Raw genomic sequence first — 15030 nt, 5'->3', positions numbered from 1 at the left:
ATCCCCGCGGGTGGGGCGGGGGGCGCGGGGCGGCCGGCGCGCGGAGCGGCAGTCCGCGGCGAGCGGCCGAGCGAGCGCGATGTCTGCGTGCGCGCCGCGCGTCTGCTGCCGGCCGCGCGCCCCGCCGACGTTGCTCGACATCACCGCGAAGATCGTGGCCGCCGCGATCCCATTCCAGCGGATCGAGGAGCGCTATGAACGCATCCCAGAACCGGTGCAGCGGCGCGTCGTGTACTGGTCCTTCCCGCGGGACGAGCGCGACATCTGCATGTACTCGTCGCTGGCGCGCGCGCCGCCCGACGACCACCGCAGCATCGCCTTCTGCCGGGGCCTCAAGCTGCTGGAGGCCGGCTGCGTGGAGAACGTGTTGCAAGTCGGTGAGTGATCGCGCCTGCGCTTGTTTACTAATACGCCGCCTCGCCCGCCCGCGCCGTATAAATAAAAACCTCGACGTGTGCGATCGATAGCGGTTCCTCGCGGGAATTATTCATGCGTCGGGTGAGATTAGGGCTCCGGAGGCGAGGCGGCGTCCGGCGCTCGCGGGCCGGTCCGGCCGGTCGGGCAGGCGGCCGGGGCCCGGCGAGCCCGTCGCGGCGGCCGGATAACGTCGAGATCGTAATTAATCGATTCTCATTAGTCGGTCGATCGATCGGTGCATCGGCGATCGACGCGATCTCTACGTCCTTTCCGAATTTCGAACGCGTGAAATTCGGCTAAGATTAACATAACTGGATGTCCCGTTACCGTCGCACATAGGGCATTACACAACCGGATTCTTTTCACCGCACGTAGGCTCGAGAGGCCGTCTTGGTCGCGGCTCGGGCTAACATTAACACCAGTACATGCTGACTGACTAACGGACGTGAAAATACAATAGCATACATTAAAACCTTTATTCATTAAAATAATATACAATAACAAATATCCCTTTCAAATTACTTTTACTCAACGTTTATGCGGTAGAAATTATTGTATAAACTAGTATAGGTATTTGGCATTTAGTCTCCTAATTAGTTTATAAATAATTAACACCACAATAATAAGTTACTGTTATAACTATTCGTGAGTCAGTTGGTGGGATTTTTCGTTAAATAAACGTGAATTATAGTCGATAACACATGATTCACATCGGAAGCGCGTCTCCTTTGGATGATAGCCAGTTCCCAAAACCTAGTGATAATTCGATGAGTTTTATGCCTACTAAAGGGACTCGTGGTGTTATAAACTTGGAACGAATACAGAGTTAGATAGAAGGAAAGCGATAAAAATATTTTTGTTATGTAGACTTATATACTGCTTGGATTTCTTTACACTACGTAAATATTTGGGCAATTTCATAATAATAACGTAGGATGGTACCTTTAATAATAATGGAAAAATCTCGAGAGTACGATTTTTTTAATGCGACGAAAGTATTACAAATAATCAGACTACAAAACCTTGAAGCCCTAAACTGACGAAAACTGTCAGATATTATTAAGATACTGATAATTAAAAAAACACCATAAATTAATGGTATAATGCCTTGTGTTTGGCAATACGACTTTTGCTTTCAATCACACTTATATTGTATGTTTTAATTTCTAATATTAATTTGAAAAGTGTACGACAAATAATTAAACAATCGAAAATTTTACGATTGTGTTACATAAACTTTGTTAAATATGTAACTACCAACTAAATAGTTTCGAGTTTCATTTTAGGTTTGTTTAAAAATCTACTGCAAATACAGTATCAGACGAACTGTATAAGTATACAGTTCGTCTGATACTGTATTTGCTACAGTTGCTTTATGTAGTTGTATAGTAACTTTATTGTACGAAACTATTTCAGTAATACCTTTACTTTTGATCTAAATCATATACATACCTTATTGTCTTGGAAAACTTTCTGACGCCGACAAAAAACATCATGTATTTATTATTAAAATAATAATCTTATTCGCCGTGGGAACAGCAAACATAACTCATATCGGAAGGTCTTAGCCTAACTTGGAAGGTAGCCAGCTCGGAAGATACGGTGTTCAAAGTAGGTATCATAGCAAGAACGGCTTTATGCCTATCTGATGTTATTCAAGACAATATACTTATAAAGCAGTGATAGCCTAGTGGTTAAGAAACGCGGCCTCTCGGATCGAGGGGTCCGAGGTTCAAATCCCAGGCACGCACCTCTGATTTTGAAATTTTTGTGCTTATTAGAAATTAATTATCACTTGCTTAAAACGATGAAGGAAAACATCGTGAGGAAACCTGCATACCTGAGAGATAAAAATCTTAAAGGTATGTGAAGTCTACCAATACGCACTTGGCCAGCGCGGTAGACTATGGCCTAATCCTTCTCATTCTGAGAGAAGACCCGTGCCCAGCAGTGGGACAGTAATGGGTTGATGATGATACTTATAAAGGAAGTTTAATGTTTAGGGCAAGCGTCTGATTAGCACGGTGATATGAAATTTCGCGGCGTAAGAGTCAGATGAACGTATGTACAAAAAATCAAAAATGGTTTCCTTTTCACAAAACGGTCCACAATGTAGTCTTTTATGAAATGGCAAAACGACGTAACGCTTTATTCAATATTTTTATTTCAACTACTGTATATTATCTCTATTAATAATCTGGTAAAGTTCGAAGTGGCGAATTTTCACACTATTTTTGCTCTCCTGTAAAATTGTCAAAATGTAGATACGTTCATCTGACTCTTACACCGCGATTTGCTGTTGTAATTAGTAAGCGGTTCATATGTGTCTTCAATGTCAAATTATATTTTGTAACGAGCTGTGCCCCGTAATTTCACTCTCAAGTTTCACCGGTTTTTTTGCAGAAACCTAAGTTAGCCCTTAAAAACGATGTTTTAACACTTGAAGTCCTCCAGTGAAAGTCCCGTCAACGTCATCATTCACCGAAACAAACAGACAGACAGACAAAAAAATTAATACTTGTTTCGATATAAATACCGTTTGTGCTTTCATATACCAACAAATCATAAGAATGTTTATTTTCAAACTTTTATACATTTCTGAAATGTGCGTAAGAACCTCTAAAAAGGTTTGCAATTGTGTCAAATTCCCAAAAAAGTAAAAACATATTATATGTACCTTTATTATTATGATAAAAAGAGTTTTACAAGATTCTACTTTCGTAAAACATGTTCAAGCTGAATATGCAAAGTAAAAAATAACAATACATCAAAACATGGCATGAACAGTGAACAGTGCTATAGACAGCTGCGAGCCAACGACCACAAATGACCACTTTTAACGTCTTGATGCCAGATAAGCACAAATGGGTATGTAACGTCCCTCCCACGACCCTATGACATGACACAAACTGACAATTAAAACTACCTACTGTTGTACCTCCATTTAAAAAAGTAACTGTTTTTAGGTGTCATAGACCTAGATAGATTAATTTTATTCTAAATTTTGTAATATATTTGGGAAATAGGTATATTTTAAAATACATTAACATACTTAAAGATTTTAAGTGTAGAAAGCGTCTTTTTTAATCGACTTCATTTATGTTTTACGTACATATAATTAAGGTTTTTCCGTATGTACGTTGTCAAATATTATTGCACTGATTTGAAAAATTAACGCAGAAGCTAGATTTCCTTAATTAAATTATCTTATATTGGAATCCAACAACACCTCAAATGTTAAAATCTATTTGGGATGCAGGCCGTGCCAAAGAATAAGATATATATGTATGATCGAAAAACATTATACATTACATTACCCTCTGCAATCGGGTAAAAACCAGTTTCGATGTTTTTGTATCACGCCTTCATCCATACAAATTGAAAATAGTAGAATTGAAGAAATATTTGTTGTGTACATTTCTGCATCTACCTACAAACATGAACCAATCAATGGGCTACAAATATGAGTGAAATACGATACTACTCATTATTTACGTTAGCCTCCTACTCACGCCCACTATTCGTAGTATGAACGTCCTAAGGTTAAGTTATCTGCCCTCTTTGCAGTTCAAGTCAGGTCACAGAGGCTAATAAACAAGTCATGAAGTAGAACATGCGCTCCTGGATTTAAGGGCATTGCTGACCATGTCCTTTGATGGTAAGCGGCAACTGCCCTCCAAGGACTATAAACAACTCAGATAGGATTAGAATCCTGCTTGAGTTTGGCAAAAAAAGCGTTTTTATTACACTTGTAGACTAAGTTGGGAAGTCTCACAAAAGTATGTCTCTCTTACCACACCGCAGCGCTTACACTACTGTTATAAGGCAGAAAAGGATGTGACGGTGGTGCCTATACAAGTGACTCTACCGCCTTCAAAAGTATTGCAACATCAACAAATGCCACTAGTTTCGATTCTACAACAATATATTTTTCAAAAACAAAAACATTTATTCATACATGCTTACCAGGCAAAACCGCGGATAATTCTTGTCCGCAATAAATATGGAACATCAAAATTAGTGTTACTTAAATATACTCGGCGTTCGAACCAAGCCCGTGTGGTTTAAGGCCCTTCACACACTACGATTGCTGTTATCCATCACGACTCTATTATTCTGACCGATTATTTAGTCGCAAGAAACAAATAGCTTCTTATTCCTGTCACACACCTGTATTTTAAATAAATTGTTTTTCTTTAATTTGTTCCTTTTTCAGTTTTGTTTTTATTTGAATTTTCGACAAATTGAGTTCTTTTAAGCGCCATTTACTTACGACTTCAGTTGTAACTTAATATTGTTTGCTACCCTTAAATAACTAGAGTATGTTGCTTATATGTACATACAGCCATCTCAAATGTTCTCTTAAGTGCTCTGACGCGGTCTTGTAACGCTGTAAATATTTAATGATGCTTTATACCTTACAGTCCGACTGTAATCTATGAATAGAGGATATGACTATCGATCTCTATCGTTTAGGTATCGGTCTGTGCTGGATCGAACCTGTACAGTACTGTACTCTACATAAACAGTACCCTTACCAGGAGTTTTTACATTTCGACAAATATGACTGTTTTGGTATTTGTTTACGTATTGGCCCATACGATTTCCTAGTTCTGACACAATCCGCTAGGGGCACTGATTGGAACTTGTATGGGCTAATACGTAAACAAATACCAAAACAGTCATATTTGTCAAAACGTAAAAACTCCTGGTAAGGGTACAGTTTAAGTAGAGTACAGTACTGTACAGGACATGGGTCGTCAAATCCCACTTTTGTTTCAAATCATGCGCCATTTTGTCGCAGCAAAGCAGTCGTCATTGTGTAACAGCCCTAAAACCTAAATATAAGCGGCGTTTCGAAGCGAGTTTAAAACGAGAAATGCCACGATCGTGAATATGAATAAAAGAACAGCGATCGCCCTCTGGTTGACACAGGGTTGCCAAAACGGCACTGATGTTGTACTGTGGCGATTACTGGCGTTCAATTTATACTGGAGTGGTATATAAGCTGGTACACCTTAGGTAAAGTTGCAATTCGACTTGGGGTTTTGCAAATGTCTGTGGATGGGTATAGCCACTTACTATCAGGTAAATAAAACTAAAAAAAATAGAGTACCTAAAAAGATAATAGATATTAAGTCCTCAACCACCATCTAATGTTAGTAATTAACCACCATGCAGCATTGGAGTCGTACCTGGGGGCCTACCACCATCTTTTAAAAACCGTCATAGTTCCGGAATGTTTTATTTCAATATTACATCAACATTATTTTGATTCGTACCACGACCTCCTTAAAACAATATTGTTCTATTCCTGCCGAGTGATGTAAAATAATGAATAATTTGTCTATTCCTTATCCAAGAGAAAATGAGACATCAACACTAGAGTCGTTTCTTTCGCACCATAGTCTTGATTGTGTTCCGTCATACGCAGTTATACAGACTTACTTAATTTTGTTTGACATATACATATTATTATTATTAATTAAATTAAGTAAATATTAAGACACCCTTATCCAGTTTTCGAGTACTAGTTGTATAAAAGTAACTGAAATTGACATATTTTGCTTAAAAAGTTAAATTTCGTGTACAATTATTTTTGGTTGAATATATTTTAAAACGTTATTCAAGTGTAACACTATTATCCAGTGCAAAGGAACGTTTGACGTTAATCGTCATTGCAAAATTTGACATAAGTACAACATTAAATTATGATATTTTGTGCCACTTCATGGTACGAATTCGGTACAAAAGAATGAATGATTTCACACAAAACTGCTTGTTTTAATATTGTTTAAACAATCTTACTTTAACGAGATCGTGGTACGAAATTTCAATGTATGATTAAAATAATCTTGTTTTAAGAGATCGTAGTAACCCGCCTGATGTCGGCCCAATTGCATTGCCGATGAATAAATTAATCAATCTATCAAGTTGGCATGTCAGAGATTTAATTCTTTATATCCATGTCAATTTAGATCTTTGGAAGGTAATAATTGGATAGATTGTTTATCAATAATGAACGTAAGTCTTTTCTTACCACACAGCATCCAACCATTAATATATAATACTAACATATGTAGCTTCTAAGTAATCTGTTACTAACACATATTACGGCTTCTTAGTTGCCTGAAATAAAGGAATTTTATTTATTAAGATTAGACCAAGCTAAGCCTGACCATGGTGCCACCGAGGTTAAACCAGGAAGGATTCTACTACCTTTAATGTTTTGCCTTTTATTTGAATTTGAATTGAGAGAGCGCAATTGTATTAACTTTAATAGATTCCTATTATTATGAAGGATATTTTAATCTAATGCCCTCTTAACTCCTTTACGTCGTAATGCAAATACATATATCATAAATTGTGGAGGTAGACTCATAAAAGCATACAATAACAGTAAAAATTTACTGTTGCAATATCTTGAAATAAGGCTCAGTGCGGAATCTTTATTATTTTTTTAAGCTTTTTCATTTTATTACACAGTATTTAACCTTAATTATATTACTAGCAAAACCAGACAATCGTCCTACCGATATTATGTATCTCTATATTTTTTTAAATATAGGAGTAGCAGACGAGCATGCAGTCCACCTGGTGGTAAGTGGCCACTGTCGTCCATAGAAATCTGTAATCAACCCCAGATAGGATTAGATATTCCTACCTGAAATCAACCACAGGTGAGCCGTTACCCTAAAGGACTAAGCTGAAATGCCTCACAAAAGTATGTCTCCCCGCTTCCCAGAATGTGATCCTCATAATCGACATCATCCGATAGTGGAATTTTTGTATGTAGTACTGTATGTTTTTTTCAAAATGAAAATGATACTTAACTACTGATGCAGTTTTAGTTAAAAAACTAATGATGCAGTTTTAGTTTATCAAAATCGGCCTCGTAACTCCTTTCAGCATTTTTAGCTAATCCCAATACGAGTAGATTCCGATTTGGCCCTGAAGGCCCATTTGAAAAATACTGTAATACTGTTGTTAACGCATACTTTTGACAACCCTAAAGTAACAATTGGATCCCATACGATTGTATCGAAAAAATCATATTCATGTAGCGTGACTCCTTTAGTGACGGTTTTATGCAAAATGCGTTTAAATGGCCACCAGTTTTCAGAAAAGATAACAGTCGACTAAAGTCATGTACCGGCATAAATAAAAACAAATATTCCAATGCGATTAAGTCCCAGACCCTAAGCAGTATTTTATTCCACCATTTTTAGGGTTCAGTGCCCAAAGGGTAACTTAATTATATTACTAAGGCTTCGCTGTTCATTTGTCTGTGACGGGCTATCCTTACCTAACCTAACTGTAATACTATTATTTTTATATTGTAATAGCTACGCACTTGAAATTTCCGCAGAATGTTTATTATAACAAAAAATATAAAAAAAAATAAAAAAATATGTTTTTTCAGCCTTGCATTATAGTTCTCTTGTTTGATATTGCATTAATACGGAACCATTTGTCTTTCACCCCGACTTGCATTTGACCGGTTTTTTATCAATCAGTCTGATCCGATGATCCTGTGACCAGTTTAAGAGAATTAAATTATCGATAACAACTTTCTTTGGATTCGGATTTAATTAATATAATGTATTTTAAATGGACCTACTGCTGCGATAATGAGGCACTCTGATCATATAAATTAGCTGCTTATTTTTTTTTCGTTTTACCTCCAAAATAGGTCTTATATTTTAAATTTTAAAATGTACATTTTTAAAGAGACGTATATTTAAAAATCCTTAATGTATTTTATACTAAAACCTTCCTTCTGCTTTCAAATACCCAAAACGCCATCCAAATTTGATCAGTATTTTCTGAGAAAATCGTAGACTTACAAATTTACATACAATCATACTTACATACATAGCGATCGAATACAGAACCTCCTTTTTATGATTCGGTTAATAATCCAATTTTTTGTTGAATTAACTTTTTATATTTTAAAGTAAAATTGAAACACGTGTAAAAATTTTGCATATTGGCTGTCCTAAAAAACTTGCAATAGTGCATTTGACATCGTGCAAAAATCACAAACTAACCATTACGTTTAATCATCAGTTTTTTAACACCGGGTTGATAAGTGCATTAGTACTGCGAATGGATATGGTCATTGCAACTAAAGTCTTCCCGATAAGTCTACATAGACTCATCATAAACGCTTTCTACACTCACAGCCCCACACTAGGATTCCCTGTGCCGTGGGTGCCATAGACACACACATAGACAAATACACAAACATCCAGACCCAGAAACAGAAAGCTAAATTCATCATTTAGATATCTGTCTGGCATCGGGAATCGAAGCCGGGACCCTTTGCGCGTCGTTGGCGTTGGTGACCGCTCCGCCACGCGGGTCGTCAATTGATTTTGAAATATAAGAACCATCAGATGACATATCTTCTTATCAGATCATATATATGATCTTCAGCCCTGCAAAAATACTAAAATGGGTGAACTATTGATGTACAATAGCAATCTCCGAAGCACGGAGTGCGAAATTTGAGCGCCTAGTGGTCACCCATCCAATCCCGACCGCGCTCAACGTTGCTTAACTTTGTAAATCGGTTCAAATGCAGTCGCAGCGTGTAGATACTACATATACATAATTAATGTATTAAACTTTCTCAAAATGAACGGGTTATGTTTGACACCTGACATCGATTTTCCTTCGCCCACGTGGACAGATCGATGCAATCAATCGACGTTGATCGATTTGTAGATTTGATCGGTCGATTTGATTGAGAATTGATTGATTGTGAATCAGATATCGAAACACATCCTCAATCCCTCAATGGAATTAATTCATTCGCATAGCAGCTTTACTTGCTGGATTTAGTAAAAATAATTGGACAAATGCAATTCGATTACGGAGAGTTCTGTACCACCAAAATTTTTATATATTTTTTATTTTTACTACTTGCTATTATAACGCATACTACTTGCTTCAAAATTTTCATATTTTTTATTTTTACCTCTTGCTATTATAAAGCAGTGATAGCCTAATGATTAAGAAACTCAGCCGCTCGATCGAGAGGTCCGAGGTTCAAATCCCAGGCACGCACTTCTGATTTTTCAAAGTTATGTACGTATTAGAAATTAATTATCACTTGCTTAAACGGTGAACATCACAAGAGAACAAAAACATTGTGAGGAAATCTGCACACCTGAGACATTTATAAAAAAAATCTCAAAGTTATGTGAAGTCTACCAATACGCACTTGGCCACCGCGCTGGCCAAGTGCGTATTGGTAGTGCGTAACTATGGCCTAATCCTTCTCATTCTGGGAGGAGACTCATGCCCAGCAGTGGGACAGTAATGGATTGATGATGACGATGATAATAACACCCATAGAACTGAATGCAATGTGAAAATTTTAACTGTATATCTATTACGGTTCAGGATATGGAGCTCCATGGCAGACAGCGGAGGCTTGGTAATAAGGTTTCGTTTTTACCCTTTGGGTACGGAACCCTAAAAACGATTGATAGTCTTTAATTCGATTGATTATGGTAAAAAATATACCTGAGCCAGATTCGCCGATGTTACGAGATATCGATCGATTAAATTTATGTAGATCTGTTGATTGATCGAGTTCTTTGGCAATTCGATCATAATAAAGATAGAGTGGAATGTTAATATACATAAGTTGCATACTATTAAAAAAATGTTTTTATTTGATTTCTTTTGATTCGACTGTGGAAGGTAATGTTTTTCGAGCGTTGATTTGTTTGTATGTATGTATGTATGTTTGTTTAGACGAATATAACGACACCTTATATGTTTTAATTTATCATGCGCTTTGGACTGCAGGGCGTGTTACAGAATGAGAACTCTCCAATCATAATCAGGAAAACATATTAATTTAAACTTTAACCGTTTAAACTTTAACCGATACCTTATATGATAATAACTGTTAAGGTGTTTGGTCGGGAGGGCGTGCCAAAGTATGACACATTTTTTATAATATAGGAGTAGCAGACGAACATGCGGTCCACCTTATGGTAAGTGGTCACTGTCGCCCATGGACATCTGTAATCAACCCCAGATAGGATTAGATACCTGAAGATCTGTGGAGGACCTAACGTCGGCCACAGATGCGCTGCTACCCCTGAGGACTAAGCTGGAACGCCTCGGAAAAGTATGTCTCCCTTACCCTTCAGGCCAGAACACAGCAGCGTTTAATGCTGCTCTTATGAGAAATAGGTGTGACGGTGGTGCCGCCGGAGTCGAACCACAAAGGGTTCTACCACCTCCATCATACAAATGCTGATGCTGAAAAACATTACTCTTAAAAATATTACTGTCAACCTTCCTGTACTCTTTGTTCAACAAACCAAAGCATAGACGGAAATCGGAATCAAATATACAACGACCAAAGAATATTTAATAGCGAAATTGGTCATAGATTATTTAGTAGAGCCGTCCGCCATACCATTATGGACGTTTTAAATTTTTAAATGCCTCCACACTCGCGCCACAATCCATTTCAATATGGCGTCCTCTGTTAATGATTCAGAGGGTTTTGGATTCTTTATGAGGTATTTTCCAGTTCTATGGAATCGTAAATTATAATTCGTCGCCAATGAAATTGCTGCTTATTTATATTGTATGACGGTTTGGGTTTATTGGCTTGGTAGTAGCGTCCTCAGTGTTTATTTTACATATTTGATATTCTTAGCTACTTAGCTTGATTTTGAAATATAAGAAATTAGGAAAAAATCTATGATATCTAGCCTGAGTTTAGATTTGGATCTCACAAAAGCAGACAACTATATATTATAAGTCTATCAAGTAGTCCCTGTACCTCACATCAACTAACAAACATTTCTTTTTATTGGTCTATTTCTTTGTTTTGTTTCTGTGTACACAAATTTGTAAATAAATAAATAAATTTAAACGTGTGGATAGAGCGTTTTACTTGGTTTGTCCAGATTTGCAAGCGCGTCTAGCCGATGCAATGAAGTGTCAGTTTTTTTTAACAAATCGAAATTTTCCGCGAATACTTGCGAACCCTTCCACACATGAGTTTGTAGTTGTTTGGAGTTTGCGGCAAATGCCAAGCATGTAGATGCATAACGACTAGAGTCAGGCAGGTCTCAACGTCACGTTCGCGATAGACTGTTCCGAGAAGGCTGCGAGCGAGGGTTTTATTGCCCAAAGCGCGGCCATGATTCATCGAGATGATCTTTGATATCCTTTCATGAGCGTAATGGACGCGGCCTGCGACATGCCACGTGCGGCATGCGGCTGCGGTAATCGTATTGCGGCATACTCTTGGTAGGCAGTTGACAATTTATTAAATTAATTTAGAGTTACTATTCTTAGGAAAGGACATAATCTGATAGATCGTTCCTACCGCTACCACAACAATTTTTCTTTCTGTTAAAAACTGCGTGCGTCGTATTTATTTGCGTTAATGATTTTTCGAATTACCATTATACTCTATTTGGTCATTTTTGCGGAAAATTGTGTTAAAGCCGTAATTTTACTGTGACTTCTATGTAATTTTCATGGTATTTTAACAATAAAAAATTGTCTATTGTTGTTATGAGATCCATGTAGTAACCAGTAATATGTATGTAACCTATAAAAATGTAGAGTATGATTAGATACATAATATAGGACACAATCAGACACAATAGCTATCCTATCTATCTAGAAAGCTATCCTTTCTAATCATAGCTATGCAAGTCGCATAAGAATTCAGAAATAAAAGTTGAGAATACAGTACACGACAAAGCCGCAAGCCGCAGACACGAGCCGCAGTCCTGAGCCGCAAGCCGCACGTTCCATAATTCCATAACAGGTTTCCTGAGAAACACATGCTGTGTTTTTTCTCGCGCCGCCCAAACTAATTTCTGAGTAGCGTTTGTGATAACAGTTTTATGAAATCAATTTCCTCGTAGCTCGTATGTACACATAACGAATGGTTCCTGTCGTTTGTTTGTTGTTGTAGACATGCGACTTAAGCGATTTGCGTTTTGACGATTGAATCGATCCTGCGTCATGTTTTTGCGATTTGTTCGATTACGGTTTCGAAAATGTATAGCTATATAGAAATACAAAATATATCTATAATCAACCCCAGATAAGTTTAGAATGTTACCTGAGTTTGACTACAGATGCGGTGGTACGTTGCTAGTTTTGCTACTGAGGATTAAATTTGTCATCGTATATTTAAGATTATCGACATCCACCGAGACGCAAGAACCGAATGGCTGTGCCGATTAAACGTCCTAGTATGGATCTACCTTAAATATTTGCATAAAATGAAAACAGAACGCTGTCCTGGCCAAGATTATTAAAAATAAAAAGAAATACCTATTGTCTATCCAATGAGCACGGAATATCCAAACGTTGGCCTTAATGTTACATTTGACACGCATGAATCACGATCACGCTATGTGACGACCAAATTATATCTCATGACGCCCAATTCCGCTTCCTTCGTACATTGATTGTCTGTCTATCATTCACAATTTGTAAAGGTCAAGTCGTCATCAAAAGGCAGACTTTATTGACTACAAGTATAGTGGGGAAGATAATTGAAACAAGTTCACTAAAGGTTGATTGCTTTTTCTTGTGTATCTTACTAAAATTTTTTGAAGGTGGTAGAACCCTTTGTGGTTCGACTCCGGCGGCACCACCGCCACACCTATTTCTACCTAATAACAGCAGTGTTAGGCGCTGCTGTGTTCCGGTTTGAAGGGTGTAGTAAGGGAGACATACTTTTCCGAGGCGTTCCAGCTTAGTCCTCAAGGTTAGCGGCGCATCTGTGGCCGACCTCAGGTATTAATATCTAATCCTATCTGGGGTTGATTACAGATGTCTATGGGCGGCAGTAGCCACTTACCATCAGGTGGACTGCATGCTCATCTGCTACGCTTATATTATAAAAAAATATTAATAGTAGGAAGGTACAGCTACTCCCATTTCAGTTTTGCATTTCGATCGATGAGTGTGTATGGCGGCTGGCTTACATATAAGGTTTAAGTTCAACTCTAACTCTATAGGCGAAGTATTATGATTTTAAGGTCGTCGTCAATTAGTTACAGTCCCACTGTTGAGCACTGGGTAGTCAGAATGAGAGGTTTTAGCCCATAGTCTACCGCGCTGGCTGATTGCGAATGGGAAGACTTTCAAGATTGTGCCTTGATAACTTTCGGGAACTCAATGTTTTTTATAAATCAGAGGAGCCTGAGATTCAAATCTTGGACCTCTTGAATGATAGGCAGACATTCTAAAAACTATGCTATCACTGCCTTTTAAATTGTAAGATACGTAAGTAAAGCAGATACTAATAAGACGACGAAACACTGAAAATCAGTGGCACTGGTACGCCGCGGTGAGGCTGAGTGTGGACCCTTTTGTTAAATTTTACTGCAGCAATGTTCTGATTTGAAAGTTATGTTGACTATTATTTATGTCACATAATGTTGTAGTATTTTTTACAAATAAATATTTCTTTCTTTCTTTCAAACAAATTTCCCTAAGCGACAGGGCACTTAGTGGGCTACAGGTCCAACGTCTGTTGATTACATAAAAACAACGTTAAGAGCAACGTGACATAACCCTAATTATACGTTTGGTAAACGTGCCTTATTGCGCAAGTCACTGAAACAAAGATGAAAGACGTCATTTGAACCCTTACCATGAGTTTTTACGTTTCGACAAATATAACTGTTTTGGTATTTGTTTACGTATTTGCCCATACAAATTCCAATCAGCGCCCCTAGCAGATTGTATTAGAACTATAGTGTCAGGAACGTAACATTAAATGTCTAAATTGAGAAAATGGCGCTTTATGTTTTGTTTCTCTTTTTTGCGAACATGTGAGGCAGACGAAAAGACTTGAGCACTTACTTATTGTTACGTTTACTCAGTCTACTGAAGCAAACGGAACAGAATAATGGATTGAGTAAACGTAACGTAAAATTGTGGGATGTTTTGAAAACTCATGGTAGAGGTAACTTGTATGTGTCAGACTTCTTTTCTTTCACCCTCGTTGTGATTTCGCAAGGATCTTAAATTAGAATTTTGCCCCAAGAATCCTATTTATAGAACTTTTATAAGTAAAATAGAAAGATACTTTACCGCCTTGAAACAGAATGAAGTCATAACGTTTGGTAAAACAGGTGCCTTATTGCGCAAGCTTGAGTCAAACAAAAATCAAACAGAAAGACGTCATTTGAACTTTTATGTGTTAGGCTTCTTTTCTTTCACCCTCGTTGTGATTTCGCTAGGATCTTAAATTGGAAAAAACTGATTCGCGCCTCGAACCTTCAAATACTTACGAAATGATATTCTGTTTTTGACCTCTAATATTCTGCTGTAAATTCTTGTTGAAAGAAATGGTTTTTGAATTTTTAAGAAAAATAAAAGTATCCATCTTAAACGTAATCTATCTTAAATGATGTTTAAAATATTTATGTGCGTTATCATAGTAGGAAATGTTCCCCAGAAAAATATTAAGATGTAGATTTTTGGTTAGCAATTCAAATGACGGTTATTCCAATTTCCCAAGTCTTGGTCTAAAATATTAGACCGTTTCCCTCAATTTCCATGGCGAATGGGTTTGTTTGGCAACCGCCAGTCTCAGGT

At 37.6% G+C, this 15030-nt stretch overlaps 1 protein-coding gene across 1 annotated transcript in view; it reads left to right on the top strand.

Annotated features, from left to right (window-relative positions):
- LOC140752068 (zinc finger SWIM domain-containing protein 4) overlaps positions 1 to 15030 on the top strand; it is a 97122-nt gene continuing 82092 nt past the window's right edge. Inside the window, exon 1 of the mRNA XM_073086214.1 lies at positions 1 to 377. Within this exon, the coding sequence (XP_072942315.1) occupies positions 80 to 377 (298 nt within the window). The 5' untranslated portion in view covers positions 1 to 79. The remainder of the gene's footprint in view (positions 378 to 15030) is intronic.

Source organism: Epargyreus clarus, unplaced genomic scaffold (assembly GCF_041222505.1).
Source record: "Epargyreus clarus isolate Ecla_fem2 unplaced genomic scaffold, WU_Ecla_fem_2.2 ptg000024l, whole genome shotgun sequence".
Taxonomy (NCBI): domain Eukaryota; kingdom Metazoa; phylum Arthropoda; class Insecta; order Lepidoptera; family Hesperiidae; genus Epargyreus; species Epargyreus clarus.
This window is presented reverse-complemented; position numbering and strand designations above follow the sequence as displayed.